Genomic DNA, 15,021 nt, shown 5'->3' with positions numbered 1-15,021 from the left:
ATTTGACGCATGCATATGTTGGGAAATGTTACCATAATGAGGTTAGTTAACACATCCTTCATCACACATAATTATCATGTTGTTGTTATGGTGAGAACACTTAGAAGCTACTCTCATGACAACAGTCAAATATACAACACAGTATTGTTAACTGTAGCCATCATGCCGTAGATCCCCGGGACTCGTTCCTCCTATAACTGGAACTTTACCCCCTTTGACCCACATCTCTTCATTTCCTCCATCCCCAGCCCCTGGCGACCACCAGTCTACTCTCTGCTTCTATGAGTTTGGCTTTTTAGCTTCCGCCTCTAAGTGAGATCACGTAACAGTGTTTGTCTCTCTCCGTCTGCCTAATTTCACTTAGCATATTGCCCTCAAGGCCCATCCACGTTGTTGCATTGTCTGGCTTTGCTTCTTTTTATGGCTGAATAACATTCCGTTGTGTATATATATGCCACATTTTCTTTATCCATCCACCCATTGACGGACACTCAGACTGTTTCCATGCCTTGGCTATTGTGAATAATGCTGCAGGGAACCTAGGGGTGCAGGTATCTCTTTGAGACTGTGATTTCATTTCCTTTGGAGTAGGATTCCTGAATCATAGAGTCGTTCTATTTTTAATTTTTTGAAGAGCTTCCATACTGTTTCCCATAGTGACAGTACCAATTTACATCCCTTCCAACAGTGCACAGGGTTCCCTTTTTTTCTACATCCTCTCCAGCATTCGTTGCCTCTGGTCTTTTTGATCATGGCCATCCTAGCAGGTGTGAGGTGATATCTCACTGTGGTTCTGGTTTGCATTTCCTTGTTGGTTAGTGATGTTGAGAACCTTTTCACATATTTGTTGGCCGCGTCTTCTTTGGAAAAATAACCGTTCAGGTCCTTTGCCCATTTTTAACCAGATTATTATTATTTATTTATTTATTTATTTATTTATTTATTTACTTACTTACTTATTTTTGCTATTGGGTCTATGAGTTCCTTATATGCTTTGGATATTTAACCTCTTATCAAACGTATGGTTTGCAAATATTTTCTTCCCTTCCATATGTTGCTTTTTCGTCCTATTGTTTCTCCTGCTGCACAGAAGCCTTTTAGTTGCACGTAGTCCCATTTGTTGATTTTTGCTTTGTTGCTTGTGCGTTTGGTGTCGTAGCCAAAAAGTCATGGCCAAGACCGATGTCAGAGAGCTTTTTCCCTATATTTTCTCCCAGGAGTTTTATGGTTTCAGATCTTACATTTAAGTCCTTAATCCATTCCAAGTTAATTTTTGTTAAGTGGTGTAAAAATTAGGGGGTCCGGTTTCATTCATTTGCATGTGGCTGTCCAGTTTTCCCAGCACCATTTATTGAAGAGACTGTTTTTTCCCCATTGTACATTCTTGGCTCCCTTATCAAATGTCAGTTGACCATCTATGTGTAGGTTTATTTCTGGGTTCTCAATTCTGTTTCATTGATCCATGTGTCTGTTTTTATGCCAGTACCATACTATTTTGATTTCTTAGCTTTGTAATATAGTTTAAAATCAGAGAGTGTGATGTCTCCACCTATATTCCTTTTCAAGATTGCTTTGGCTATTCAGGGTCTCTCGTGGATGCATACAAATTTTAGGATGGTTTTCTCTACTTCTGTGAAAAATGCCATTGGAATTTTGAGAGATTGCATTGAATCTACAGATGGCTTTGGGTAGTATGGATGTTTTCAGAATATTAATTCTGTTGATCTATGAACACAGCATATTTTTCCGTTGATTTGTGTCTCCTTCAATTTCTCTCATCAGTGTCTTACAGTTTTCAATGTACAGACTTTTCACTTCCTTGGTTACATTTATTCCTAAGTATTTCACTGTTTTTGATGTTAGCATGAGTGGGGTTGGGTTGTTTTCTTTATTTTTTTCCCACATAGCTCCTTGTCAATGTATAGAAACCCAACTGACTTTGATATGTTGATTTTGTATCCTGAAAAAGTACTGAATTTGTTAATTCTAACAGTTTTTTGGTGGACTCTAGATTTTTCTGCATATGAGATTGGGTCTCGTATGAGACAGAGACGATTTTACTTCTTCCATTCTGATTTGGATGCCTTTTTTCCTTTCTTTCTTCTAATCATTCTGGCTAGATCTTCTGGTACTATGTTGAATAGGAGTAGTGAGAGTGGCCACCCTTATCTCGTTCCTGGTCTTAGAAGAAAAGCTTTTCTTCACCATTGAGTATGATGTTAGCTGCAGGCTTGTCATATGGGGCTTTTATTACACTGAGGTGTGTTCCTTCTGTCCCCACTTTGTTGAGTGTCTTTATCACAGAAGGATGTTGAATTGTGACAAATGTTCTTCCTGCACCGATTGAGGCTATCATGACTTTTATCTTTCCTTCTATTAACATGTATTATGTTGATTGATTGATTTGTGGCTATTGAACCATCTTTGCATCCCAGGGATCAATCTCACTTGACCATGGTGTATGATCCTCCTAAAATGATGCTGAATTCAGTTTGCTGGTACTTTCTTAAGACGTTTTGCATCCATATTCACCAGGGACATTGGTCTGTAGTTTTCTTGTACCATACTTAATCTGGATTTGGTAGGAGGGTAATGCTCACCTCATAAAATGAGTTTGGGAGTGTTCCCTCCTCTTCAGTTTTTTTGAAAGAGTTTGAGAAAGGTTGGAGTTAATTCTTTAAGTGTTTTGTAGAACTCACCTGTGAAGCCATCGCGTCCTGGGCTTTTCTTTATTTGGGAGGTTTTTGATTACTGACTCAATCTCCTTACTCATTATCGGTCTGGTCTGCTTTTGTATTGCTTCGTGATTCAGTGGTGGTAGGTTGTACACTTCCAGGAATTTGCCCACTTCTGGGTAGTTAGGGCAAGTTATATCAGTGTAGAGAAATGTTTACCAGACAACTCGCAGATGCTAGCCAAAGGCCAAGTTCACAAGCAAGATTTTCCAAGGAGAACAGCCTTGTGCCTGCTCAGCCTTTTCTGCACACCCATTTAATCCTCTTAACATATGCAGACTCCAAGAAGTCCCACAGCCACCAAACAGGGGAGCAGGCGTTCAGATCCAGGCTGTCCCGCTGCAAAGCTAGGTCTTGACCACTGCTCCACCCTTCCTCTCATTTTCCGACTCTTACTTCGCTTCGCCCTTCCTATTTCCCGTTTTGTCCAAGACTGTGCCTCCTTCTCCTAACGCATTCTCAGCAATAACCCCCCCCCCCCTTCCACTTGCTTTGTCCAGTGGAGGCAGCATCTTTGCATAGGTGGTCAAAACTTCTCAAGGGATCCTTGGTCTTTTCCTTTCTACACCAAAGAACCGAGGGAGAAAGTGGAATCCTTCTAATGTCTGAGCGTTCAGGTTCCAGGAGCCAAGACTCTGAAGCACGTGGTTTTCTTACAAGAAAAAGCATCAGCCCCATTAGTGTCACCATCAAATATTTAGGGAGAACCCACTTCTGGTACTTAGCTAAGTGTGATAAGATGTTGGACAAATACTTGCTAAGCACCTGTTTGTTATGTGCTAGGTCCAGAGCTAAGCCCTGGAGGTGCAAAGGTGAATAAGGCCCAGGTCCTGCGCTCAGGGAGTTCCCAGTCCAGCAAGAGCAGAGGAGATGGGCAGGAAAACCAAAGTCTACAAACCCTTCACATCTGTGTACACAGGGTCACGCGTCCTGGTGTGATCGGATCGGATCTTGACACTCACGCTGTCTGGAACGCAGGGCGAACTTCATCTCCATTTTCTTTGTTTGGTTTTTTTTAAGTTATTAAAAATTTTTTTAACATCTATTTATTTTTGAGAGAGAGAGAGAGACAGAGCATGAGTGGGGGAGGGGCAGAGAGAGAAGGAGACACAGAATCCCAAGCAGCCTCCAGGCTCCAAGCTGTCAGCACAGACCCTGATATGGGGCTCGAACTCACGAACCGTGAGATTATGACCTGAGCCGAAGTCGGACGCTTAACCCACTGAGTCACCCAGGCGCCCCACCATCTCCGTTTTCCAGAGGAAGGCACCAAGCCGACCTAGAGAGGAAGCGGGGGGAGCTCCACCCGACCTCCGCAAGGCTCAGGGCCACTGTAGGGTGGGGCTAATGCTAGAAGCCCCGCCTCCCTAGGACCAGCAGGGGGCTCCTGGAGGAGTGGCTCTGGCTTCTGTTTTCTGCTTCCCTTCTCTTTTATGGAGGTTTTCACGATCCCTCTTCATTCTCTGTTAGGTATATATCCTTGCCTACAGAGCTATAACAGCTGGGAATACTCGGAACTAGATCCAGAGAGATTCCGGAGAGAAGAATTAATTTTGCAGAGAAAACGACTGTTAAAGAGTAAGGTACCACTTGTGGACTTTAGCCCCCTGTGGCCCTGCCACACCCAGCCGTATCCAGTTGAGGCAGGGCAGGGCCTTAGTATTGAGGTAGTCGGGCCAGGTTCCCTTTGACGCTCCCCTGTCTGGTCACCAAAATGACTGAAATGCTGATGTTCAGGGTGCACTTAAAAGTCAGCGCAACATAATTGCTGGGCTGCGGGGGTGGAATTTTGTATTCTAACGATGGATGCCGGTTACTGGGTGTCTCTGGGTGTCCGGTTACTGGGACCCATAGCGCAGTCTAGGAGGAATTTAGGCAACGCAGTGACACTACCTTGGATTGGGCACTGTGGTGGGGCTTACAGCGTGGTGAGGCAGCACGGGGAGAAGTACCCAGTCCAGCCCTGAGCAGGCAAGTGGCATTGAAGCTGAGATTCGAAGGATGTGTATTTTAGGCGGTTGAAGGAGAGAATTACTGTTCCAGGCAGAGGGAACAGCATGCTAGAAGACCCAGAGGCATTTCTCGTGGCAGCGGTGAGAGGACTTTATGGGGTAACCAGTCTGTGGGTGGCTGAGTCAGGATTCAAACACGGGACTGCAAAGCCAAAGGGACACACTGTTGGGTCAAGTGGATATTTTCTCCAGCAGGGGGAGGCCTATCCTTTCCATGGGGGCACCCCAGGGACACAGAAAAGCCCTATCTTTAGTAGGTGAATAGGACCCAGAGGGCAGACAACATCCCACTAATGAAATCCCTCAGCCACACCCAGGACCCTTTGGAAGTGGAGGATAGGAGTGAGAACATTATTTTTTTCTCAAATATAGTGGAAACAATGTGAGTCTAAGCACAAAGCTGTACTCTGATCAGCAGTAAAAATCATGCTGTCGCATACTGACTCATTCTCTGCACCAGCCAGCTTGTGTTACTTTGTTTTCCGCCTACTCTACCCCTATGAGAGAGCCTCTTCCCCTCATCTTACAGCAGGAGGTGAGGGGCAGAGAGGTTCATGCGCCCAAGGCGCCCCTGCGCAGCTGGAGGGCCAGAATTTTGCCCAGACGGGCTAATCAACCTCCTGCTTTCGGCAGCCTGTGGGCCCTCTGGCCAATGAAGCCATTGTCCCCACTCAGTCTGCCTCCCTCAGGGAATGCGAGGCCACTCAGCAGGAAGGAGGGGCCCCCTGAGAGGCAGTACAGTCCCCACGATGGTGAGCCCCCTGTCTGCGCAGGGACACCGAGAGCCATGCCTTTGCCACCTAGAAGGACCAGCAGCGTCAGCGTCTCTAGCCCGGCTGCACCGGGCTCTGCGGTGGTCCCCCAGGGCTCCGTAAGCGCTGTCCAGTTTGCGAAGCGCCAGTCTAGGGCACAGGGGAGGGACTGCCTGGCAGGCCTCAGAGAAGAGCATGACCCCCGCTTGATATGTTCGCTTTCCCAGCAATCACCGTGGACACACAGGAGTTGCAAAGTGAACAACATCTAACCTATGAACTGTCTTCAAATTTAATGACACTCTAGGAGATGGATAGATTGTTAACTTTTTTTCAGGGTTTAAGCCAACATGTCTTCATTTCGATGTTTTCAACTTTTGGTTTTTCTTTTGAAGCCAGTATTTTTTTTCCCCTGTGGGTTGAGTGCTTGCACTGTGTACGGGGCTCCGCATACATTATTTAATTGGCTCACCAGCCCTGCAAGGTAGTTGGTATTTAAGCCTTTAACAGGATCCGAGAGGTTAGGTAACTTGCCCAAGGTCATTCAGCAGGTGGAATGGACTGAGGGGCTCTGGTTTGCCTGAGGTCTGTTGTCCTCCAGGGAGGGGGCTGTGTCAAAACTCCTGGTCTACGGTGTCCTCTCCAGGACAAGAAGGAACTGAAGCACAACTTTGTCTCCTTCCTAGGAAGAGAGTTTCCTTTGTCCACTTCTAAGAGCTACGCCTTCCAGAAGTCTACCCAGAGCAAGGGCCCGAAGGTGAGTAGAGAGTCACAGACCCAGACCCTTTGCATCCCAGAGGCTTCAGTGACGTCCACGTGGTGCTCCCCGCCCAGCGTCTCGGGGAGGGGTCCTGGTGATCCTCTAGGTCTGCGTGCGTGAGCAGAGCACCAAAGGGTGACCCCAGAAATGCAGTGATGGGGAAGTGAAGGGAAAAGAAGCAGAGGCTCAGCTCAAGGTGCTTTTCTGTCTTTTCCTCCCTATCAGTCCTTGTCAGAAACCTGCGCCTGGCTGTCCTCTCGACCCCTGCTTGCCCCTCTGTGCCCTGTGAGGTTCCCTCCTAGGCAGCTCCATCACCACCCCTCCCCTCCCCTCCCCTCCCCTCCCCTCCCCTCCCCTCCCTACACTCCAGTTTGAGCTCCTTCATATTACAGCAGGCTCCTTGCTCCCTGAGGCTCCCCGGTACCCCGGCAATCTTTTCAGAATGCAGATCTAATTATGTCCTAGGTCACCCCCCTGGCCCCACCCAACTCCCCCTACCCTAAACACCCTCCCCCAGCCCAAATACAAAATACCTCCCGAACCTCAGAAGGCTTCCTCTTGCCGTGGGGTAGACTGACCTGTGCGACCCTGCCACGTCCTGCCGGCCCCATCTCCACCTTCCTGGGCCCTTGCGGCTCCCCCTGCAGGGGTGTTCTCTCAGTTCCTTGTGGACGTCACACCCCTACCAACACCTGGCCTCTGTACCTGCCACTCGTCTTGTCCCAGGTAAGCTCCCTCCTGCCACCATCACTGCCAGCATCTCCTCCCACACGAAACCAAATGCTACCGCTACCGATCAAGGCCTCCTTTTTCCAGAAAGCTGGACAAATAAATGTCTGGGAAAACAATGAAAGAGGCCTTTGGCTGCCCGTTTTTGTAAGTAGAACGTCACTGGCACACCGGCACGGTCCCTGGTTGACCTGGTCTTGTACTGCAGGCGGCCTGGCTCACTTGCCCTTCACTGGTCTTCGACTGGCTTTGCACTGCAATGGCAGGGCTGAGTAGTTGCAGTATAGACATCATGGCCCGCACAGCCGAAAACGTTTACTCTCTGGCTCTCGGCCGGAGGAGTTGCCACCCTGGTTCAGGGGACACGTACTCATCCTTCTATCTCAGCTGAAGCCCTCGTCCTCAGGGTCAGCAGCCTTGACCCTCATCTGCATTTGGTTCCTTGTGATACGTACTCAGAGCTCTGTCCTTCAGAGCACTTATGGAATTACGCGGTCATTCCTATGATCATGGCTGTCTCTGCCACTAATCTTTTTTTTTTTTAAGCTTGTATTTATTTATTTTGAGAGAAGGCGACCATGAGCAAGGAAGGCTCAGAGAGAGAGGGAGAGAGAATCCCAAGCAGGCTCCCCGCTGTCAGCGCAGAGCCTGATGAGGGGCTCCACCCCAAGAACAGTGACATCATGACCTGCGCAGAGATCAGGAGTCAGATGCTTAACCAACTGAGCCACCCAAGCACCCCTCTGCTACTAATCTTTAAGCTGTAGACCAACATCGTCATTGCTTTCTTTTTTTTTTAATGTTTATTTATTTTCGAGAGAGAGAGAGCACGAGCGGGGAAGGGGCAGAGAGAGAGGGAGACACAGAATCCGAAGCAGGCTCCGGGCTCTATGCTGTCAGCACAGAGCCCGACGTGGGACTCGAACTCGTGAACTGCGAGATCATGGCCTGAGCCGAAGTCGGACGCTCAACCGACTGAGCCACCCAGGCGCCCCAACATCCTCATTTCTAATATGCTTCATTCTGAATAAGTAGCATATGAGGCTCAATTCATCGTTAGACCAGACTTTCCCCTTTGTTTGGGGCGGAGTTGGGGGTGTTTTCCCCCCTGGCACATTCACCCAACGTTTGGAATGGGTGAAGGGCGTGCCTTTCTTTTGTAAAGCGGCATAAAGGCTACGTTCTCAGGACGATCGCTTTTAGAAAACAGGACGTAAGCACATTGAAGGATCTGGAAATGGATGTTCTTTGAACTGGCAAGGCCAGTGCTCCTTGGGAAGTTTCCATGTCCCCACAGGGCTTGAAGGTCTCTGGTTCAAAGCCTGCTCTCACAGGTTCAGATTGTAGCTGTGCAGCCTCGGACAAGTTATTTAACCTCCCTGAGACTTGGTTTCCGCAGGTGTGACGTGAGCGCAATAATAGCAGGGCCTTCTCCCTGCCATGATGAAGATCGTAGCACATGTGTCTGTGTGGCCAGGGCCCCTGTCAATCCACGGCCGCACGTCTCAACGGGGGGCTTAGCACTGCCCGCCTGTGCTGGCACACTTCCCCAGCATGTGCTCCCCTCCCCCAAACCCTCATGTCACTTGGTCTCCCTTCCCAGAATTCTTGTACTGCAGGCGGCCTGGCTCACTCGCCCTTCACCCCAGCACCCTCCAGGGAGCGTCTTCACTGAGAAATTAGAAGCAGTCAGCAGGAAGGCACGCCCTTTCCTACCACGAGGCACCTGCCCCCATCTGTACCCTCACCATTGGCCTATGGAGGACGGGCCCTGCCCCCGCTTGTGCCCTGGACCCCACCCCCTGGGGGACCAAACCCCTCTGTCTTGTGTCGTCACTTTCTCCCACTCGGTGGGATCACGCCCATCTTTGAACAGTCCTGCCTTAGCACTTCCGGCCTTTGCCTCTGCACCGCCATTTCCTGCTGCCTTTCCCGCCAGAACTTCTTGAAAGCCTCCTCTGCACCCACATTTCCTTGCCTCAGCCCTCCAGTCGGTTCCTGCCCTCAGGCCATGATCTCGCAGTTCACGAGTTCGAGTCCTGAGGGCCTGAGGGCCTGCCAATACCAGCTCTAAAGCCCACTGCCCTCCTGGACATTTCTGGGCAGCCCCAGATCGAATCTCACCTTGGCTCAAAAATAGTCTCCGGGGCTGCCCTGTCCCATCACAGCCGGGCCCTCAGCGCGTGCCGTCTGAGTAGCAGGGTGACCACGTGGGACAGAACGGTTCCGTCTCCTCTGGGCCGTGCTGGGGAGGGAGCCCCAGGGCAATCTTAGCCTACGCCCCACCTGCATGATAGTCGCCTTGCCTCATAGCTTGGGCATGGTTGCGGGTCACAACCTGACAGAGTGCGTGGGGAAGTGTCCTCTCTAGGCCCTTACGACATCCTTGCAAGGATGTCGTATTACCTTTATTTGACAGGGGAAGCAGGAGACTCACAGAGGTGAACAGCTTCCCCCGGGCCACACAGCTGACCTCAGCTGGCATCCGAGCTCTTTTCGGATCGCCCCACCGCCCTTCCAACAACAGACAGACCCAGGACAGTCTCCTCGCATGTATAACATGATCTCCCTGAGGCCTGTTAACAAGGCACGTGATGCTTCATCGAGCCCGGGAGTGTTTTCTGTCTCACACACCCCAGGAACCGCTTCGACCCTATAAAACTCAGTGGCTGCCGGACAGCCAGCTGCCTGGGACATGGGAGGCCGTCTCAGCATTCCTCCCATTCAAATATTGTATTTATATAAAGCAAAGTGGTTGTTGAGGCTGGTGGACTGCTCGTCTGCCTCTTGGTGGGCCATCTGTTTAACGTTGCCAAACTCCTACTCATCCTTAAAGACAGAACAAAAGCATCTTCTCTCCTTGGAAGCCCTCCAGCTCTCCCCCAGGCAGGATCAAGCATTCCCCACTCTGGCTTCCCGGGTATAGTCTGCTCGTTCAGCCTGTGGCAGACTAGTCATTGTTCCCCACTATCTGTCATTCACCTCCCCTGTAGAAAAAGAACCTTGGGGGCGCCTGGGTGGCGCAGTCGGTTAAGCGTCCGACTTCAGCCAGGTCACGATCTCGCGGTCCGTGAGTTCGAGCCCCGCGTCGGGCTCTGGGCTGATGGCCCGGAGCCGGGAGCCTGTTTCCGATTCTGTGTCTCCCTCTCTCTCTGCCCCTCCCCCGTTCATGCTCTGTCTCTCTCTGTCCCAAAAATAAATAAAAAACGTTGAAAAAAAATTAAAAAAAAAAAAAAAGAACCTTGGATATGTAGCTGTGCACATACATGGGCAGAATAAAGATGTTTCCTAGCCCCCCCTAGATTTCACATGTAGCCCATGTGACTCAGATCCAGTTAAGGAAATAGAAGTGGGTATGCCGCGTGGCAGTTTTTAGGAATCTTCCTTAAAACACAGCTCATGCGAATGAATCCTTTGTCTCTGTTTCCTTTTCTCCATTCTGCTGCCTGGAATGTGAATGTGATGGCTGGAGCTCTTGCTGCCATCTTGGACCCTAAGAACTAAGGGTCCTATCTTAGGAAAGGTGGAACCATGAAGAAGGGACTCTGGAAGAAGTCAGAGTCCCTAAGGACTTACCACCGCAGAAATACCATATAAACCCTGGATTGCGTACCTTCAGACTGTTACGTGGGAGGGAAATTTCTACCTAGTTTGAGCCACTGTTATTTTGAGTCACTGATCTACAAACCTAATCCTAACTTACGTTACTTCTCTAAGAAATATGTGAATCTGCCCACCCCTTCGCGTAATTATCTATTTACTCTTCTCTCCCCTGCTGGACTGGGAGCTCCTCTGGGCAAGGGTCAGACCTCAGGGTCTGCCTAGTAATAGACGCAGTAGTAGTTGCTCAGTGAAATGTCCCCCGAGGGAGCGTGGTAAGCGATTGCGTGAACAATGGCCACAATGCTCTCGGTCCACTTCCCATAAGCAGCCACACATGCGCTTTGCTTTGCACGCATTAGCTGACTTAATCCTCCTAAGAACCGAATAGGAAACAAAGGCAACCGAGACGTCCAGAGACTTGTCCAAGCTTAGCGGCTGCTGAGGGACAGGGCTGGCACTGGCATCCCGGTCTGCTCAGCCCCCAGCACCTGCATTTGCAGCCACCTCTTGGCCACGCGCCCTGGTTAGAGGGCTGGGTGCCCAGGCTCTGCTGAGTGGTCTCCCTCCACGTGATGCATCGCTAAGAACGAGGAGAAATGTCTGGGAAATTGCATGTTGACTGTTAGTATTCCTCTCCCAACCAATTTTACTCAATTTCATCTTCTTTTTTTTTTTTTTTTTCCTCTCCTGGAGTCTTCCTGTATAAATTCAACCACGGAGAAAGGTCCTGTGGCCAAGAAGAAATCACGGGATGGCTCACAAACACAGAATGCCACAAAAGGTACAGGAACTATCTTAAAAGGGAAATGTAGGCGTTTGACTTAGTTATGGTCTCACAAGCCCTGGCTTCCTGGGTTCGTTCAGACATAATGTGCCACCCTGGTCTACACTTGTGGTTCTAGCCACCCTGGTCTACACTTGTGGTTCTAGCCTGGGTCTTGACACCAAGGGATATCTTAGGAGAGAACATAATTATCTCTTCAGTTCAACAAACACTGATTAAGCTCCACTGTTATGATGAGGAGCTCAGCACAGCGCTAATACTTGCGGGGAAGAAAGGTTGTTTGCAAAGGAAGAAAAATACCTAAGACATGATTGCTGCTCCCATCCACGTCCCCCCCGCGAAACTCAACATTTGTTGAGGTAAGAATTGATTTGTGTCCGGGTGTTAATTTCTGAAGGAGACTGAGTGACCACACAGAGAGGCCAATGCCACTGAAAGAAAAGTTTGCTACTCACAGTTGTCCTAGGAACAGAGACCCAGACGCACAGGGTCATGGGAGGGATCACCGGTGTCGGCCAGGGGGCGGAATGGAGCAAGGGGAAGGCTCAGGCCACCACCTTTACTGGGATTTCTCTGGGAAAGACAAGGCATGAAAGGTAAACAGGTTGGGATTATCTGGTTTGAGTTCCTGGTGGGCTCTGGGACGTAGGCACTGTCTCTGGTTGTCTGGCACCGGGCCTTGGGGTGATTTAGGGGCGGGGGAAATACTGCCTTGGTGTGGGGGAGTTGGAGAAGTCGGTGGTTCAGAGCATGGCCTCTGGGCCACAGGGGAGACGTGAACAGCACTGGCCATCAGTTTTGCCCTGTAATTACTGGATGCCAAATAGACAAATACAGAACCTAAGAAAACACAGAACAGGAACTCTTAAGTATCATTGCGGGCAATTACACGCATGCGATCATTATTCCAAAAAATCAAGCAATCCTTTTTCTTTACGGAGAAATGGAAGCTCAGAGATGTTAGTATGTGAATTATATCTCAATCAAGCCGTTATTAAAAAAAAAAAAAAAAAGAACAACTTGGGAACCACTCATTGAGAGGTACAGCCAGGTTCCAGAGGTCAATATGTGTAGGAGAGGGGCGCCTGGGTGGCTCAGTGGGTTAAGTGTCTCAGGTCGTGATCTCTTGGTCCGTGAGTTCAAGCCCCATGTTGGGCTCTGTGCTGACAGCTTGGAGCCTGGAGCCTGCTTCGGTTTCTGTGTCTGCATCTCACTCTGCCCCTTCTCTGCACGTGCTCTGTCTCTCTCTCAAAATAAAGAAACATTAAAAAATTAAAAATATATATATTTGTAGGAGACTTTGCAAGTCCTCAATATAAGCATGCATTGACCCTCGAATGACACAGGGGTTAGGGACGATGATCTTGCCACACAGTCGAAAATCCATGTATAACTTTTGACTCCGCCCAAAACGTAACTGCTAATAGCCTACTGTTAACTTAAAGTCTCACCAACAACATAAACAGTTGATTAACACATGTTTTGCATGTTATACGTATTATATACTGTATTCTTATAATAAAGTAGGCTAGAGAAAAGACAATGCTATTAAGAAAATCATAAGGTGGAGAAAATATATATATTTAAAGTATATATACTGTCCTGCAAAAGATCTGCATATAAGTGGACTTGTACAGTTCCAACCCACATTGTTCAAGGGTCAACTGCACATTCAAATTCATGAAGACCTGTGAGTCAAAGAGGACGTACTAAAGGCAATTAGAAAATATTTTGGGGGTGCCTGGGTGGCTCAGTCGGTTAAGCATCCGACTTTAGCTCAAATCATGATCTTGTGGTCCGTGGGTTCAAGCCCCGCATCGGGCTCTATGCTGACAGCTCAGAGCCTGGAACCTGTGTCAGATTCTGTGTCCCTCTCTCTCTGCCCCTCCCCTGCTCTTTCTCTCAAAAATAAATAAACATTAAAAAAAATTTTTTTTAAGATTTTTAAGATTTTGAACTGAATAAAAATGAAAACCTTTTTTTCTAACATGAATATTTAATGCTATAGATTTCCCTCTGCACACGGAGGCATTTCACAAATGTTTTGGATATGGTCTTTTAGTTTTTATTCAGTTTGGGTTGTCCACTTTGCAGCTATCATAAAGAATGCTGGGGGGCACCTGGGTGGCTCAGCTGGTTGAGCATCCAACTTCAGCTCAGGTCATGATGTCACAGGCCATGAGTTCGAGCCCCGCGTCGGGCTCTGTGCTGACAGCTCAGAGCCCGGAGCCTGCTTCGGATTCTGCGTCTCCCTCTCTCTCTGCCCCTTGTCCTGTCACGCTCTGTCTCTCTGTCTCTCTCTCTCTCAAAAATAAATAGACATTGAAAAAATTAAAAAAATAAATAAAATAAGGAATGTCGGTATGGACACCCACAGAGAAGATTTTGTGTGGCCGTATGTTTTCATTTCTCTTGAGTGTATGTAAACATAGGGGTAGAACTGCTGGGTCATATGATTAACAGTTTGAGAAGCTGCCAAGCTATACTCCAAAGCGATCATCCCACATATTTTGAAGAATGTAAGAGGAGAAACAGTCTATGTTAACTGTGTATAGCCACCGTTATATACTATTTACGTTATATATTTACTATTTTTAACACGTATTTACTGTACATAACCAAATATTTATGACTTCTATTGTTTTTCCATTCTTTTCTATTTTATTTTATTTTATTTTATTTTATTTTATTTTATTTTAATTTAATTTAATTTTATTTTATTTTATTTTTAAGTAATCTCTACACCCAACGTGGGGCTTGAACTCACAACCCCAAGGTCAAGAATCACATGCTCTTCTGACTGAGCCAGCCAGGCGTCCCATATTGTTTTTCCATTATTCTTGAAGTTCCAAGTTTTCTTCTCATACCATTTTCCTTCTATCTGAGGGGGAAAAAAAACCCTTCCTTCAGTAATCCATTTCCAATAGGCCTGCTGGCAATGAATTCCCTTAGTTTTCTTTCATCTGAGAATGTCTCTATTTCACCTTCTTTCTTGAAGGATATTTCTTTCTGGTCATTCTGGGTTAGTAGTTCTTTTCTTTTAGCCCCCCCCCCCTTTTTTAATGTTTATTTTGGGGGTGCCTGGGTGGCTCAGTTGGTTAAGTGTCTGACTTCGGCTCAGGTCATGATCCCATGAATCGTGGGTTTGAGCCCCACCTTGGGCTCTGTGCTGACAGCTCAGAGCCTGGGGCCTGCTTCAGATTCTGTGTCTCCCTCCCTCTCTGCCCCTTCCCCACCCTCTCTCTCTCTCCCTCCCTCCCTCTCAAAAACAAATAAACATTAAAAAAGATCTTTTTCAGTTTATTTTGAGAGGGAGAGAGAGAGAGCGCGCGCGCGCGCACACACACACACACACACACACACACACACACACACACACACACGAGTGAGTGGGGGAGGGGCACAGAAGGAGGGAGAGAGAGAATCCCAAGCAGGCTCACACTCAACATGGAGTTGACTTGGGCTTGAACTCACCAACTCTGAGATCATGACCTGAGCCAAAATCAAGAGTCAGACGCTTAAGCTTACCCGATGAGCCACTCAGGTACCCCTATGGGATTCCTTTCTTGACCTCTCTCTTCTTTCCCACACTGGCTCCAAAGGCACCCCTGTCTGGTCTTCTGCTAGAAAGTTAGAACTTCCGTCT

General features: G+C 48.1%; 1 protein-coding gene across 9 annotated transcripts in view; it reads left to right on the top strand.

Moving 5' to 3' along the window:
- The window catches only part of FAM227A (family with sequence similarity 227 member A), a 75,019-nt gene that overhangs the window by 26,627 nt on the left and 33,371 nt on the right, over positions 1 to 15,021 (top strand). For 6 of the 9 annotated variants that reach the window (XR_007154034.1, XR_007154035.1, XM_047867119.1 and 3 more), the window contains 4 exons: positions 4,206 to 4,313; positions 6,186 to 6,256; positions 6,986 to 7,135; positions 11,285 to 11,372. Coding sequence is in view for 7 of the 9 variants with exons in the window: in XM_047867119.1 (XP_047723075.1) it covers positions 4,206 to 4,313; positions 6,186 to 6,256; positions 6,986 to 7,135; positions 11,285 to 11,372 (417 nt within the window). In the remaining 2 variants the exon portion in view is untranslated. Of the gene's footprint in view, positions 1 to 4,205; positions 4,314 to 6,185; positions 6,257 to 6,985; positions 7,136 to 11,281; positions 11,373 to 15,021 lie in introns of all 9 variants that reach the window. The other 3 variants (XM_047867116.1, XM_047867118.1, XM_047867117.1) reach the window with 3 other exon arrangements.

Source organism: Prionailurus viverrinus, chromosome B4 (assembly GCF_022837055.1).
Source record: "Prionailurus viverrinus isolate Anna chromosome B4, UM_Priviv_1.0, whole genome shotgun sequence".
Taxonomy (NCBI): Eukaryota; Metazoa; Chordata; class Mammalia; order Carnivora; family Felidae; genus Prionailurus; species Prionailurus viverrinus.
The sequence above is the reverse complement of the archived record's forward strand: the minus strand, read 5'-3'. Positions and strand labels throughout refer to the sequence as shown.